Below are 13,905 nucleotides of genomic sequence, written 5' to 3'. Positions count from 1 at the left end.
GACCACGGCAGCTATGGCTTTCATTGTCACCCGGTCCTGGGTAATGAGTGCGTCCGCCAGCTGGACGATGTCATCAGTAATGCAGTGTGGTGCTGCAGACTGTGGGTCATTGGCGAACGACACCCGTCCTTCCCTGAAGCGTGTGCACCATGCCTTGAGTCTTGCAAGGGACATGCAGTGTTCGCCGTACACTTGTGACATTCGTCGATGAATGTCCGTTCCACCTACTCCTTATGCTGTCAAAAATAAACACCACCTCTTTGCTCTTCATTGGATGCCTCCATGTCACTGTTCACAATGTGACTGGCAACATTGGACGATTGATGCATGCTGCTGCTAGCTCTGTATAGTCACGTGACATGCATGCGTGCCCTCTAACGACGGGCTGTGAACTTCCATGTTCTGGTCGGAACCACACCTTGTTACACTCGCCACGATATTACTGTCCTGTCACCAGTTTGCGCATTCCAGACTCCAGCTCATTTCTTTTTGAACGCCCCTTATAGTAAACTCTTCTACTATACTTCTTTGGAAAGATTTCCCTGAATCAGTAGGAGAATGATATTGTATTAAGGACAGAGGAGAATTTACATTACTTTAGTTATATTTCATTTATCCATGGAGAGGGGTCTCTGGATTGGGGAAGAAGTAGGGATATATATTTTATCTAAATACAGTTTGATTAACATTGTGATAGGTCATTGTGTTACAGTGCTAATGTCAATTGTAAAATAACACAATACATTAATTTAAATGTTTCTGTTGATATACCCTTCAATGGAGTGTGGAGAATTGTACAGTAGAAGGTTCTTTAATTCAGTCTTAAACTCCACCACATTATTGTTGGCAGTGCAGAAGAATGCCTATGAGGTTGAGAGCAGAGGAACCAATCTTTCCTTTTTTTTCCCTATGTCCCATAGCTGTCAGTAGTGCGCATTATTGGCCATCTGAACATTATTGTCTTGCTAGTAAGATTTCATTTTCTGTTTTGTTGTGACCTAATTATGCTCTCCAGTATTCTTTTATTTGAATATTTCAGTGGTTGCTTGCACATTACTAATGCTGTAAACCATTTTTACAGCAGCTATGGATACTATGGCAAGACAGATTAAGAATTTGACTGGTTTTATTCCTGATGCATCACTACATTGAAAAGGTGTGATGATTTGTTGCTCAGGTCTTTGTCACCAGTAACGATACCGATGTTGTTCACAAGTCAGTTGATGAAAAGCAAGCAGAGATGTACATATGAACACATGCTGATTTTTGTGATTTTGGCCTAGAGCATGCGGTACTGAAATGCCTGATTGTTTCACCTTTCCCATTTCATGCAAATGTCGCACAATGGTGCATCACAGTTTACTCCATTTGCCAGTTTTCGAGCACACTGATGTGGGTCATTGTGGATTAATGTATTTAAACAGCCTTCATCAAACCTTAAACATCTTCAAGAACGTGGAAAGTCACTAATGTAAAAATGAGCCTTCATGAATTGACAGAACAATATTCTTGCCATGCTCTGTCCACTGGTATTATCCCCATACAAGTTACAAATGTTTCTAGCTGCCTCTGCTGTTGTCACCCCTCCATTGAGCTCAAGCAGAAGAATATGTGGGAAATGTTCACATTTCTCCACTTGGCACTCCATTTTCTAGTGTCCACAGCTCCAGTCAAGATCTCCAAATGATAATATGACAATATGTAAGCTCCAATAGCAGCAGTGAACTATAGGAATTGCTAAATAAACTCATAAACCCATAGCAATCTGAAAAAAAGAAACTGTGAGCTTATGCGCCAACCTAACATGATTTATTATTCCCATTATGTTCCATCAAGTCATGATTCTATCCAGTTCCCTTGTATACCTCTTCCTACTCAGTTCTCCTCTTAATTTATTTGTTTCATAGCAGTATTTCTTTTCACTGTGATACCATTTTTCTAAATTAATTTGAAGAGTGTGGTCATTGTAATTAAGAGATAATAAAGAAGTTTCTGTTCAAAGGCCGTACTGTCCAGAATTGGTATGCCAGTCATGTAAAATCACTGAGCATTGAGGCAATCATCCCAACAACACACTGGTTGAAAATACCTGTATTGTAAAACACCATGTCCTGCTGCACGAAGCAGACCATAACTGCATGCTACAAATCCTCATCTGACAGGAATCATAAACCCTTCAAGGCTGTTTTTTAAGTCATTGAAGCATGATTATCGCACGGGGAGAGATTGGGACTGTGGGGAGAGTGCGCAAGTATCTCCCATCTGATTTGGTGTAACGTCTGTGCTATGACATTTGCAGTGTATGGAAGTGTATCATGAAGCAGCAGCACCCCTTGGTACACCATTCCACAACAGTGGTTTTCGACAGGCATGCTGCCACAAACACATTCTTTGTTCTCCTATGGATGGTTACCAGTATTTGGTCTTTGACAGCCAAGAAAAGAATATAGCATGCAGTCCTGTTTAAACACTTTCGGTAATAACATTGCCATAGTTCACATTTCCACATTTACTGCATGCACTTCAGAAACACCAGAATGCCACACTAACTCCTTGCCTACATGTCAGTGCTTATATACCCTCATTGAAGTGAAGCTACATTGCGTATACGCTGCAGCAACACCCTCGTACAGAAACTTTATCACTTCTTGTATCTCTTGAAACAATTGTAGAATTGATTTTAGTCTTTGCACTTAAAAAGACATGAACATTAAATACTTGACTACAGAAAATATCTTGTTTGGAAACGGAACATTGCTCTTTGCATGAAAATAGGGAAGGACAAGTGATCACCGAGTGCAAAATTGGAGTGTGGGTATAGGGTTAATTATTTTCGTATTCATTAGATTCATGACTTTTACTGAAATAAATCAGCTGTATTTTTATGAGTAAAAAATGAGTTAATTATGTTAACACATAACTCTAATAGTTTTCATTACTTTTGAATCAAATACCCACAATCAAAACAGATTTGGGGATCTGGTTACTAGAGTTGGTGAGATGGTAGTAAAACAGTGCCAGATGTCCTGTGCTGCAAAATAGAACACACACAGTTTATTTTATGTAAAGTAGGCGATACACTGCTATTATTGGACCACAGCAGATTTAATTAATTGAATTTCTGACATTGCTCTGCACTTCTAAAAAGAAATCATTTTTATTCCTGTCTGTCCCTCCGTCTCCCTGAGGGATAGGTGAGTAGGTCTAAGGGGTGGAAGTCTTTGTTGTTAGTTATAGTTTACATGCCAATTCTAGTGCAGTTATTATCAAAATAATAATAATAATAATAATAATAATAATAATAATAATAAATTCATAATTTCTTGTACCTGCAGGATGTGGCCAGCCCAAATACAAACACAGCAGCTCCAGCAGTTGCAAACACAGAACCAGCTTCATCAGAAGCAGGTACAAAAGCAGCAACTGCAGCAGCAGCTGCTGCCACAACCCACTTCTTTGCTGCAACAGCAGCAACAACTACTGCAGCAGCAGCAACAACAACAACAACAGGAGGACCAGCAACAGCAGACTGGTCCTCGTACCCTTGGGATGACCTCTGCCATCAGCCTTGCCATGCCCAAACCCATTGACATTCAGAGAACTCTAGAACTGCAAGAAGTCCTTAAACCGTATAATGTATTTGAAACTGACGAAGAGCTCAATCATCGGTATGTTTACTGAGAGCCAGTGTTTGACTTTAGGTTTTTTGCAATGAAATGTTGACCACATATTTAATCTTTTGGTTATTACAAACATGTTTATTTGTTTTTAAAAAAAAATTTTGGCAAAGTCGTAATAAAGTTAAATATTTTTTTGTATTGCTGTTATGAGCTGCATTTAAGAGATTCTAGCTTAACAAACCTTTGTAATAGAATAATTTTAGCAATCAAATTGTGACATAGGGTGTTATTGGAGATGTCACAGTGCACTCCTTTGTATAAAATAAGTCATCACACACAATAGTAGATTCTTTCACTTAGTATTTCAGAGTTGGGCATATGCAGAGTGTGTCTTACGACAAATTTTGATTCTCAGATTTTGTGTTTTATTTTATCTCAGTTCAGTAAAACCCCTTCTTAACGAATCTCCGTGTACCTAAATATTTTTTTTTCCTTAGATGGCAGTTTTCTTAAATGGATGGTTTTGCCAGTGTACATGAAGGGAGTGACCCAGTATCATAATTCAAACATATTAAGATGATGTAACAGCTATTTATTTATAAAATTACCAATATTCTTTGCTGAAAATTTAAATGCAGTAAATATATAATTATTTCTCTTTTCACAGAACACCACATTTTATTTATTTATTATTATTATTATTATTATTATTATTTTAATCAAGATGTCTTGTCTTGTTCTTCCAGCATGAAAGAAGGTGTTGCTCCAGCTGGTTGGTATAAGTTAGAGTTGATACATCTACATTAAAAGAGAAAATTTCTGACAGTATCAATTACTTGCACTGTGGCAGTGAAACATGATGCAATGCCCTCCTCCTCCTCCTCCATCATCATCGCTGCCACCACCAGCTCCTACCTGTGTTTCTTCATAAGAATTTAATTTGCATCAATCTTCAGTATGAAAGTCACAACAAACAGTGTCCCAGAAGGTTGCACTTTCAGAAATAACAGTTTTGGTACTCCATTCTTCTTCAAAGACAATGTTTTCTTCAATTGATGTACCGTAGTGAAACAGTTTAACACAGACTATTGTGTTACAGAATTCCAGGCCGCAATAAACATATCTGGCGTCCATCTTGGCATCAAAACACACAAAAAAATTTTAAACATTTCTGGCATCTGTGGTGACTGCCGTTGTACTCATAAGCATGAAGAAGTGTTTTCATGTTTTGGAAACACTTGGGAATTAATGGGGGAGGCAACTTCTCACTTCAATCTCTATTTACATGCAGTAGCATTGCCATCTTTTCTTTACATATTTTTATATCCGTGGCATTTTTCTCCCTTAACCCTTTCGCTGCTACAGATGTACTCTTTGGATTCTGTGCTGAGGTGGCTTTTGTTATGATTGTACTGCTCATCAAATGTGGTATCTGTGCTGAGAGATGACATTCTGACCGATGTTGTTGTTGTGGTGGTGGTGGTGGTGGTGGTGGTGGTGGTGGTGGTGGTGGTCAGTCCAGAGACTTGTTTGATGCAGCTCTCCATGCTAATCTATCCTGTGCAGGATTCTTCATCTCCAAGTAACCACTGCAACCTGGAGCCTTTGAATCTGCTTAGCGTATTCATCTCTTGGCCTCCCTCTACGATTTTTACCCTCCACATTTCCCTCCATTACTAAATTGGAGATTCCTCGATGCCTCACAACATGTCCTACCAACTGATCCCTTCTTCTAGTCAAATTGTGCCGCAAATTCCTCTTCTCCCCAATTCTGTTCATTACCACCTCATTAGTTACGTGATCCATGCATCTAATTTTCAGCACTCTTCTGTAGCACCACATTTCGAAAGCTTCTATTCTTGTCTAAACTATTGATCGTCCACGGTTCACTTCCATACATGGCAACACTCCATACAAATACTTTCAGAAAGGACTTCCTGACACTTCAATCTATACTCTATGTTAACCAATTTCTGTTCTTCAGAAACGCTACAAATGCTAGAAACATAGGTTTGCTTTAATCTTCTAAGATGAGTCATAAGGTCAGTATGGACGGATACGAAGTGCTCATGATCTGATTTTTCAAAAAATATTTACACATCTTACAGGCTGATATCTTCACTTGATGAAGAACTGAATTTCTTTTCATTATCCTTTCATACTTACTGTGCTGCTTCAGGTAAAACACTACATGAAACTTCAAAGAGTTTGCAGAGGTAAAAACACATTACATAAACCTTGGTTGATAATAGCTCATACATCGCAGTGAGTGAAATGCAGATAAGATATCAAAATTTTATTTAAAATTAAGGACCTCGTTTCGTTCTCAAGTTATTGGGTGTTATATAAGCAGGTCATTCACATATGATGTGCCCTTTTACATTGTTGCACACCGCGAATCGTGGCCATAACAATCTTAGTATCTTATAAATGATTCAAGATGTCAAAAAGAAGCTTTTTGCAAGTGATAGCGTGCAATAAGGCACATAAGTTGTATGATAAATACTCGAAACTTTTTTTTTCACCAAGATATGGAAGTAACTCTTCCGCAACGGTGAGAGGTCAGCAGCTCAGAATACATTCAGATGCCCATAGCACTGCAGGAAAATCCAAGTGTCATGCCTATACACGTCCACAACACCTTTGAATGGTGTAGCAGGATGTGTACTCACACCCACAGCAGCAAAAAGGGTTAACGGAATATGATTTTGCAAGAAGTAAACTATAGAAGATGTCAGTGTCTTCAAGGTTAAAACTGTACGTGGACTCATAATCCCATATTTAATCATGTCAGTGTAATCTGTGTCCAATAGTTTACACTTTCTATAACTGGAGCCTCACTTTTTTACAACTCGTCAGTCCTTCATTGGTTTGATGCTGTCTGCCACAGATTCCTCTCCTGTGATAACCTCTTCATTCCAGAGTAGCACTTGCACCCTGCATCCTCAATTATTCATTGGATGTATTCCAGTATCTGTCTTCCCCTATAGTTTTTACCCTTTACAGCTTCCCGTAGTACCATTGAGGTTATTCCCTGATGCCTTAACTGTGCTGTATCATCCTATACTGCTTTCTTGTCAGCGTCTTTCCTTTCTGTGCTAATTCTGTGAAGAACCTCCTCATTCCTTACTTTACCAGTCCACTTAATTTTCCACTGAGCGAGGTGGTGCAGTAGTTAGCATATTGGACTCTCATTCGAGAGGGTGACGGTTCAAACCCATGTCTGGCCATCCAAATTTAGGTTTTCCGTGATTTCCCTAAATCACTCAAAGCAAATGCCGGGATGGTTCCTTTGACAGGACATGGCCAATTTCCTTACCCATCCTTGACACAATTCGAGCTTGTACTCCGTCTGTAGTGATCCTGGTGTCAGTGGGACAATAAACCCACTCTTCCTTCCTTCCAGTTAATTTTCAACTTTCTTCTGTAGCACCACGTCTTGGACACTTTGATGGCCTTGTCACAGATTTCCCTCTGTCCAAGATTCACTACCGTTATAATGCCGGCTCCAAATGTACATTCTCAGAAATTTCTTCTTCAAGGCATCTGTTTGGTACCAGTAGCTTTCTTGTGACTTCGTAGTCACTTTTTATGTTCTCCTTGCTCCTTCCATCCTGGGTTATTTTGCTCCCAAGGTAGCAGAATTCCTTAACTTCATGTACTTTCTGATTATCAATTTTGATGTTAAGCTTCTCGCTTTTCTCATTTCTGCGACTTCTCATTACTTTTGTCTTTTTCCAGTTTATTGCCAGTCTGTGTTTTGAAATCACTCATTCCATTCCACAGATCCTTTAATTTTTCTTTGCTTTAACTGAGAAAAACCATGCCATCAGCAGATCTTGTCATTGATATCCTTTCACCCTGAATTTTGATCCCACACTTGAACCTTACTTTTATTTCTGTGATTGTTTCTTTGATATATAAACTGCTCAGTAGGGAGTGAAAGACTGCATCCGTGTCTTACACCCTTTTTATTTTGAACCCTGTGTTCTTGATCTCCCAGTCTTATTGTTCCCTCTTGGTTCTCATATGTATGAGGGGTGATCAAAGGATAATAGGAATTTTTTTTTTAAACAGTATTTTATTTATTCATCATCATCATCAGCTTTGTCCCCTGCAAAATAATCCCCCTCAAGTCTAATATACTTGTGCCGGCACATTCTGTAATCTTGGAAGCACTTCTGGAGCTCACTTTTGGTATGGTATTCAGTTCCTTCAGCAATTCTGTTTTTATGTCATTTATGGTGTTAAAATGACATCCTTTCATGATTCTCTTCAGCCGCGGGAATAGGAAGGAGTTGCAGGGGGCCACATCCGGCATATACGGTGGCTGAAGCAATGTAACAGTTTTGTTGTTTACCGAATAACCATGAACAAGCATTGATGTGTGAGCAGAGCATTATTGTGATGCAGTTTCCCCGAATGGTTGTGCCACAGTTCTCGTCATTTTCTTTGGATTGCTTCACACAAATAACTTCCAGGCAGTATTCCTTATTGACTGTATGGCCATAAGGCAGGAACTCTTCATGCACTATCCCGTTATAATAAAAGAAAACAATGAGAAGAACCTTCACATGCTGTCAGAGTTGTCAATTTTTTTGGTTTGGCTCTTCAGGGAGTTTCCACTGGGACGATTGGGGCTTGGTTTTGATGTCATACCCATATACCCATATTTCGTCACCTGTTATAACCTTCTTTAGAAGTTTCGGTTTGCTGTCTACTTCATTCATCAATTCTTGAGTGACATGTTGTTGGTTGAAATTCAACAGTTTCGGAACAAACTTTGCTGCTACATGTTTCATGCACAGATGTGCAGGAAAAATTGTTTGGTGTGAACCAGAGGATATGCCGGCATCGACAACCACCTCTTTGATGGATGATTTGGCTATTTTCCAGAACCATTTCCCTTATTTCTTCCACATTGTCGTTAGTAATTGACTTGCTAGGGGTCCGGGGCAGTCGTCTTCAGCATCTTCTCGATTCTGTTCGAAATGTTTATACCACTCGTAAACTCCTGGCTTACTCCTAGCAGATTTGCCAAAAGCTACAGTCAACATTTCAAATGCAGTACTGCACATTATTCCATATTTTTGGGAAAATTTGATACAGATTCTTTGATTCATCCTTTTCGAAAGTACAAATTCTCCAAGCACTCGAAAATAGGTAAAACCTTTTCAGCTGTCAACAATAAACTAAATATTCAAAACACCTGAAAATGCAAACACACATCAATAATGTGGCTACCAAAAAGATAAAAATAAAAATTTGAAAATAGATGTATAATGCCCCCGAAATTTAAAAAAATCTTTTGGTTTTTTATCACACCATAACCCAGCTCTCCCTGTAGCTTACTCGTATTTTTCTTAAGGCCCGTCCACACGCAACGATCTGTCTGCGCAAATGTCTGCGCACATCGCATGTGCGCAGACAGATCGTTGCATGTGGACAGAAGATTTGCACCAACCTGAGGTGTGTGCAAACCTGGAAGTTGGAGTTGGAGGTTTGAGCGAAACCTCTCAAATCTGTGGGTTCAAACCACATCTGCGCAGACAAGTTGGAGCGTGTGGACAGGAGATCGCCGCAAATCTGGCACGAAACAGCTGTTTGCTCAGTCTAGTGTTTGTATTTGTGCGCACAGGGCATTAAAATGGCCGATACTTGTCGGTGTTCTCGAGAGTTTGTAAGTGAATTCATTGAAATATATAGAAACCACTCATGTATGTGGAAGATCAAAGTAAAGAATATAGTGACCGAGACAGAAAGACAGCAGCATACAATGCTCTAATTGAAAAATTGCGGGTATTATTTCACTCAACTCTTGTTTCGATATTGCAGTTGAAAATTCCAAATCGTTGTAGCTCCTTCCTGTTGCTAGGAATCTTAATGTTACCGCCAGCCGTTCATGAGGAGAAATTGCCCTTCTCTATACAAGTATTTTTTCTCATAACATGAGGGGTTACAAGCTTTAAGAGATAATTATAAGTTTCGACATCCATCCGCAAATAATTTCGCCAGTCGTTAGGTTCGCCCTGCAACTCTCGCAGTAAATTTACGTGAGAAAACTGCTTTCGCTTTAGCAGCCACTGTCTACTCCATTTTGACCGCTTTCTCTGTTTCCTGCGGTTTGTCTGAATGTTTTTTGCAACACAAGTTGCGAACACAGACCACAACAAAACTTCCTCCATTTCTATATTTCAAAATAACTGAATTAAATTTTTGACGTTTACGGGAAGTGTAGTCGCTAGCCACTGATATTTCTTTTCTACACCGACAGATGGCGGGCGAGTAGTAGATTGGGGTTTGTGTCATGTGAACACACCACATTTGCAGCGATCTTTTGCATGTACAGACATCTGCACCGATGTCTGCGCAGACAGAACGTTGCATGTGGTTTTCCGTGATTCCCGTAAATCACTCCAGGCAAATGCCGGGATGGTTCCTTCAAAAGGGCACATCCGACTTCCTTTCCTAATCCGATGAGACCAGTGACCTTGCTGTCTGGTCTCCTCCCCCAAAACAACTCACCTTAACTCTTTATTCTGTTCTTTTCCCCACAACCACTTTCCATTCTCCCACAGTCATTAGATTTTCATCACCCTGTACATACTGAATTATGTGTTCAATATTCTCGTATATTATCTCTGTATCTTCATCAACTGCTTATGACATTGGCGTGCATGTCTTAACTGTCATTGTCTGCATTGGTTTGCTGTCAAATCTGATAACAATATTGTCACTGAACTGTTCACAGTAGCTTCACTGTGCCCTAATTTCCTATTCATAAAAAATCCTACTTCCGCTATACTCTCCAAATACACTTTGCAATGACAGGTTATGGTGTTCTTTAAAATGATTCAGCCTGTCATTCGGTGCACTGAAATTTCCAAGGTCGAAGTTCAGAGCAGTTTCACGAATCTTCTCTTGCAGTATGTTTCCATTTGTAGGAAGACTTTGACTTCTCAGTACTTGAAACAACTTTAGAAGAATATTGTCCACATAATTGAATGTAGACATATGAATTTTCTTCCGTTTTGGGTCCAAAGAAATTGTTAGCTTCAGCATTTAAGAACGCTTTCTCATTTTTGAATGTGCTGCATGGGTAGATGGCATTAAATTGTGTGTGTTTTCCATGACTGAAAGCTGTTTGTTAGGATTAGTCATTAGCATTCTGAGTGATCGTCATCTTATTCTAAAGTGTGTGCATTCTGTGTTTGCACTCCACAAAAGTAAAATTGAAAACTTTGACACTTCAGTAAACAAACTACTACACTTTTCATGCTCCTTGGACTCGGAGAGACTGTGACATCAGATCATGTGAACTTAAGTTGCATGGAAATACATTTCTGATTCTTTCAACATGTCTGTCGGTATTGCTACAAGCAAAGTGGAGTTATTGACAATTATCTAGGTTTGTGTAGAGTGGTTGAATCGGCGACCATTTACTGTGTCACCTGACAATAAATACCACCTGTGTGAAATGGAAAGAAACCAGAAACTCACTTGAACATATTAGGTATTATGTAGAAAATAGATTTCAGTTTGCAAAGTGTTTCGTGTTTATTCCTTAAAAACAGACTTTTTCTAAAGTATGGTTCATTAAAAGCAGGGAAAAATAACATTGTTCTCGTGGAAGTTGGGGTTTACTGTATTATGTTTTCAGTTTGCTACTTAAATGTCCATTGTCCTGAATCCCGTATTTTCATCACATACAGGCTGATTATCCTGATATGGTTTCTGATTTGTATGGACTGTGTTGATATTTTCACTTGTAGCTTGGCCGAAGCAGTGTTCATATAATTTAGGAGTAAAGAAGACAGCATACCTAGTAGTAGAAGTATTGATTCCTTGATAGGCATACAAAAAATAAGAATCTTTTAACGAGCTAAAGTACACCACTTACACAGCCACCTCACACACACACACACACACACACACACACACACACACACACACCTACCAAAGAAATTCCAGTAGGAATAGTCTCCCCTCCTGCTTGCTTCTTCAAATTTCTAGTGGATGCTGTTAATATAAATGACTCATCCCGCCTTATATCATCTTGTCTTCCTCATCGGAAAAAGATAAATTGTTTGCTAGGAAGCTTCAGAAATTTACCCTCTTTGCTTGTTTATTGTCAGTTACTGTTTCACACTTCATATGCATTTGTCCTCGATGTGCCATGCCTTTATTCGCACTGGTCAAATTACTGAAAGTATGCTCTCCAGCTATCAGTTGGCTATCATTAACAGCTCTTTGTAAATATTTCGTTTGGTATTAGAAATTATTACCTGTTCACAGGCAGTCTCATCTTTATTTTGACCAATTACTATTTTATTTTTCGGATTTGAGTTCCAACCCTATTTCTTTAGTAACAGGCTGTGTGTTTTAGACAATTTCGTAATACTTCTGATAAAATATGATCTGCTTGAAACAATAGTTTGAAACAGATCTTTTGTGGTTGTGCTTGTGGACCCTAAGGTAGCAGTTATAACATAACCCCAATTTCCATTGCTGCATATGGATGATTTTTATGGTCCTTGCACTCAAAGTTCCTTTTGAGCTGTATCATCCTTAACTTTCACAGCTGCAACAGTTCAGTATGAATGTACCTGTTCATCGTACAATATAGTGGTATTTGTACTGTTAATGACGATGTAGGTACACAGCTACACAGTGTAGGTACTACATTCGTTTCTGAACAAAGGATGGAAGTGAAGTTAATCTTCTTCCTCATCTCCTCAGGAGAAAACTTGATGACTTTGGTAATTTCATGCCAATCATTATTTTTTATTTTATGTTGAAAACCTCTTGGCTCCCATAAGCACTTCCACATCTGATATTTTTAGTTGCTGCCAAGACCTCTTTATTGCTAACATAAACAAGCATGACTATTGGATTACTGTTATTTGAAAATGCAGAGAAGAAGCTGATGGTGGAAGCAAGTGCTCTCTTCTGTTTGCAATTTGGCAAATGTGAATATCCTCTGATGATCTGCAAAAAATACTGACAACTGACAGAACGCAAAACTAACACCTACAGATGCAAAACCATATATAGGGAAACATTCCACGTAGGAAAAATATATCTAAAAACAAAGATGATGTGACTTACCAAATGAAAGTGCTGGCAGGTCGACAGACACACAAACATACACACAGAATTCAAGCTTTCGCAACAAACTGTTGCCTCATCAGGAAAGAGGGAAGGAGAGGGAAAGACGAAAGGATGTGGGTTTTAAGGGAGAGGGTAAGGAGTCATTCCAATCCCGGGAGTGGAAAGACTTACCTTAGGGGGAAAAAAGGACGGGTATACACTCGCTCGCGCGCGCGCTCTCGCGCGCACACACACACACACACACACACACACACACACACACACACACACACATCCATCCACACATATACAGACACAAGCAGACATATTGTCTTTAAATATGTCTGCTTGTGAGATGTCTGCTTGTGTCTGTATATGTGTGGATGGATATGTGTGTGTGTGTGTGTGTGTGTGTGTGTGTATACCCGTCCTTTTTTCCCCCTAAGGTAAGTCTTTCCGCTCCCGGGATTGGAATGACTCCTTACCCTCTCCCCTAAAACCCACATCCTTTCGTCTTTCCCTCTCCTTCCCTCTTTCCTGATGAGGCAACAGTTTGTTGCGAAAGCTTGAATTTTGTGTGTGTGTGTGTGTGTGTGTGTGTGTGTGCACGCGCGCGAGTGTATACCTGTGAGGTATGAGTGGCGGCAACTTGAAATTAGCGGAGATTGAGGCCTGGTGGGTAACGGGAAGAGAGGATATATTGAAAAGCAAGTTCCCATCTCCGGAGTTCGGATAGGTTGGTGTTGGTGGGAAGTATCCAGATAACCCGGATGGTGTAACACTGTGCCAAGATGTGCTGGCCGTGCACCAAGGCATGTTTAGCCACAGGGTGATCCTCATTACCAACAAACACTGTCTGCCCGTGTCCATTCATGCGAATGGACAGTTTGTTGCTGGTCATTCCCACATAGAATGCATCACTGTGTGGGCAGGTCAGTTTGTAAATCACGTGGGTGCTTTCACATGTGGCTCTGCCTTTGATTGTGTACACCTTCCGGGTTACAGGGCTGGAGTAGGTGGTGGTGGGAGGGTGCATGGGACAGGTTTTACACCGGGGGCAGTTACAAGGATAGGAGCCAGAGGGTAGGGAAGGTGGTTTGGGGATTTCATAGGGATGAACTAACAGGTTACGAAGGTTAGGTGGACGCCGGAAAGACACTCTTGGTGGAGTGGGGAGGATTTCATGAAGGATGGA

The 13,905-nt window shown here is 39.9% G+C and overlaps 1 protein-coding gene across 4 annotated transcripts in view; it reads left to right on the top strand.

The window, feature by feature from the left end:
- The window catches only part of LOC126262298 (poly(A) polymerase type 3), a 154,284-nt gene that overhangs the window by 21,734 nt on the left and 118,645 nt on the right, over positions 1-13,905 (top strand). For all 4 annotated transcript variants that reach the window (XM_049958836.1, XM_049958834.1, XM_049958835.1 and 1 more), the window contains one exon: positions 3,336-3,668. In XM_049958836.1, coding sequence (XP_049814793.1) covers positions 3,337-3,668 — 332 coding nt within the window. In that variant the 5' untranslated portion in view covers position 3,336. The remainder of the gene's footprint in view (positions 1-3,335; positions 3,669-13,905) is intronic.

The sequence above is a fragment of the Schistocerca nitens genome, chromosome 6 (assembly GCF_023898315.1).
Source record: "Schistocerca nitens isolate TAMUIC-IGC-003100 chromosome 6, iqSchNite1.1, whole genome shotgun sequence".
NCBI lineage: Eukaryota > Metazoa > Arthropoda > Insecta > Orthoptera > Acrididae > Schistocerca > Schistocerca nitens.
This window is presented reverse-complemented; position numbering and strand designations above follow the sequence as displayed.